General features: G+C 51.0%; 1 protein-coding gene and 1 non-coding gene across 2 annotated transcripts in view; one reads left to right on the top strand and one right to left on the bottom strand.

Annotated features, from left to right (window-relative positions):
- The first annotated feature begins 406 nt into the window (after positions 1-406).
- LOC115872936 lies at positions 407-476 on the top strand. The gene has a single exon (XR_004048127.1). It is a non-coding gene; the product is annotated as a small nucleolar RNA SNORD42 (small nucleolar RNA).
- A 605-nt stretch (positions 477-1,081) lies between these two features.
- The window catches only part of TLCD1 (TLC domain containing 1), a 4,317-nt gene continuing 2,338 nt past the window's right edge, over positions 1,082-3,060 (bottom strand). The window contains exons 3-6 of the mRNA XM_004707328.2: positions 2,954-3,058; positions 2,528-2,610; positions 2,364-2,446; positions 1,082-2,036 (exon numbers count right to left, since the gene is read on the bottom strand). Coding sequence (XP_004707385.1) covers positions 1,653-2,036; positions 2,364-2,446; positions 2,528-2,610; positions 2,954-3,058 — 655 coding nt within the window. The 3' untranslated portion in view covers positions 1,082-1,652. The remainder of the gene's footprint in view (positions 2,037-2,363; positions 2,447-2,527; positions 2,611-2,953; positions 3,059-3,060) is intronic.

Genomic DNA, 3,060 nt, shown 5'->3' with positions numbered 1-3,060 from the left:
GCTGGACCATTATGCCATCATCAAGTTCCCCTTGACCACAGAGTCTGCCATGAAGAAGATCGAAGATAACAACACACTTGTGTTCATTGTGGATGTCAAAGCCAACAAACACCAGATCAAGCAGGCTGTGAAAAAGCTCTATGACATTGACGTAGCCAAAGTCAACACCTTGATCAGGTGAGTGGGGCCCCATGGGATCAGGAGAAGGTTCAGGCCATGGTGAAGAGCCAGAAATCCTGACATGGTTTGCAAAAGCAGAGAACAGAGGGGAGAGTATCAGGTGTTCTGCTCCTCAGACTCAGATGCGTCAGGCTGGTAGCAGGCTCTAGAAACAGGTGGATTTCCTAGGGTTGGCTCCTAAAGCGACTGGTCACCTGCATTGTTTCTCGACCCCCTCCCTATGCGCGCGCAGATGATGGAAACAAAATCACTATTTGGAGAAAAGAATGACACGAACAAAGGAACCACTGATGCGCCAAGGGCCGACGGGCAGGGCAGGAGGATGGGAAGGGGGTGGTGCTGACCGTCTAGGTCTGAGGCTTCCTTCTGTCACAGGCCTGACGGTGAGAAGAAGGCATATGTTCGACTGGCTCCTGACTATGACGCTTTAGATGTTGCCAACAAAGTAAGTTTCCTCTTAAACAGATTCAGTGCCCACCTCCTGGGTGCAGATGATGCCTGCTAGTGACAAAGCCTGATAACGACACGTGGTGCTGAGTCCTGGCTGACTGATGGCACCTGCCTATCCAGAACAAGCTCTCAACCCTCACCTTAAGATTTCAACTTCACATTGCAGCTCTTGGTTAAAAAGTTCCCTTTTCTTTTTCAGATTGGAATCATCTAAAGTGAGCCCAGCTGGCTAATGCTAAATATAAACTTTTTCAAGATATACTCTTCTTGTCTTTGTCTTGTGTTCTGAGTGGACTGGGAGGGGAGCCTTGTGATAGCACACACCTAGTTGCAGGGTTTGGGTGTGACTGTCATCCTGATTGCAGGGGTTGGCAAGCTGCAGCGCATGAGCCATGTGGCTCTGAGGTAAAAATGGAAGATGTAAATAAATTTGAAAATGAAAACTTTTCAATTAAGGTTATTGACAAAATAGTGATTTCATTTGTTGTCTCCCAAATAAATCATTTAGGTCGTGAAGGATAGGCTCTTCTGTCTCAAACGTTTGCTGGCCCCGTCCCTTATGGGAATAGTACTACCTGAAGCAGCTCCTGGTGTTTTGTAACCCAGTTTAGGTTGCCTTAAGACCAGAACTTGCCTGAATTAGTTCGACTGTAGAAGGAAAAGAACAGGACACCTTATATGACCCCCCTTTAAAAAAAAATCTCTGGGAGACACAAGCCAACCAGTTTAGAGGTGGGTGGGGGTACAATTTCAAAAGTGTTTGTTAGCATCAGATGCAGGGTTGTGTTGTGTGGGTTGGCTAGCTGGCTTTCCTGTAACAACCTGTCCCGCACCCATTTACCATGTCCAACCAGTCTGGCTGCTTCCCTTACCCTTTGCTTAAGAAAAAGACTTCAGGGAAGTACTTTCATAGTGTTTTCAATGGTTGCAGATGTCCAAGTGAGAGGTTGGCCACCCCAGTGTGGGGGTGCTGCTCTCCTTGGCTGTGCCGGCTGGGCTTGCCATGAGTCTGGTCTTGTGTCTCACTCAGTCAAGAATTTGTCTTTGTGCCGCTGGCTGGGGGCCCGTTCTGGGCAGAAGTCGGAGCGGAGGAGGCGGGAGAAGTAGATGAGGATCATCACGTCCAGCATGAGCAGGATGCTCAGTAGAAAGCCACCCAGGTTCCTCTGGCCTGCATACTGCAGGAAGAAACCGGTGAGGTAGGCCTGTGGGGCCAGTCGGAAGAGAAAGTACATGACCAGGTTGATGTACTTGTTGACCCGGTACAGGAGATGGTCCTGGGCGTTGTTAATCTTCATCATCATCCTGATGGTGAGGAAGATGTTGCTGACCTCCACCAGCAGTGTGAGCACACCGCCACCCACAAAGCTGCTCCAGAAGATTCCAGAGCAGAAAGCACCCATGGCCTAGAAGGCAAGAGAGAATGGGGGTTAGGGAGCCACAGAAAAATCTCTGAAGGTGGTGGGTGTATGGTCACTTCTTGTTCCTCCAGGAATAACATTTGTCATGTAGTTTATACATAAGAGACTTTTGAACATGATTCAGCCTTTGATCTCTGCCCACAGGGTCAGGCTGAGTGGAATTTCCAGTCTGTTTAAGGAGGTACTAGCTTCTAAGATGAGGCAAGTTAAAGGGCATGGGATGGGTGAGAAGTAGGTTACGTTAATAGGACCTCCCTCCCTGGTTCGGACTGGGCTGAGCATCAGGTCTACACCCCTGCTACGGCTTCTCACCATGACATGATGCACAAGGTATTCCCAGGAAGCCCCCGTCTGATGGCTGACCACGATGTCTACTGTGTCGTGGATGAAGTAACCTAGCACAAGAATGGAGCAAAAGGTCATGAATGGAATTGAAAAACTTCCATCTGACTTCATGCTTCTTGGAAAAGTCCTACCTGCAGAGAAGCAAACTAGCAGATAGCCAGAGAGCGACCACGCCGTCTCAATTTCCACCAGCATTTCGGGGGTCTGCCATATGCTGGAAGGGAGGGAAGGAAGGCTCTCATTTCGGCACCCCCAAGGACCCTCTACTCCCCAATCGTTCTTGCCAGTCCCGGGGGAGTCTGGGCCCACTCGCTCCCGCGCTATTGGCTGCTTAGGGAGCTAGGAGGGGTTTGGCCGAAACCCAGGTGCTTCTGGTTTCCCAGGTGAGATCCCCCCCCTCCCCGGGGGCCGTTGCAGCTCCTGGGTAGGTAGGAATCCAAAATAGGGACGTAAGCGAGACTGCTGGGCCTCAGTCTACCCGTGAATGGTGGGAGAAATCCGTCCTAGCTCCCAGCGCTGGGATCCCCTAGCCACCTTCACTCCCCCGAGTCACTTACCACAGCAGAGCCCAGACCCCAGAAACTATGGAGTGAGCGAAGGAGACGAGCAGGTTGTGCCAGCGCCAGGTGCGCAGGGGGTCGGCACGCACGTGAGCCGGCAGGGG

Source organism: Echinops telfairi, unplaced genomic scaffold, assembly GCF_000313985.2.
Source record: "Echinops telfairi isolate 266 unplaced genomic scaffold, ASM31398v2 ScPeMD7_7458;HRSCAF=8496, whole genome shotgun sequence".
In the NCBI taxonomy this organism is placed as follows: domain Eukaryota; kingdom Metazoa; phylum Chordata; class Mammalia; order Afrosoricida; family Tenrecidae; genus Echinops; species Echinops telfairi.
The sequence above is the reverse complement of the archived record's forward strand: the minus strand, read 5'-3'. Positions and strand labels throughout refer to the sequence as shown.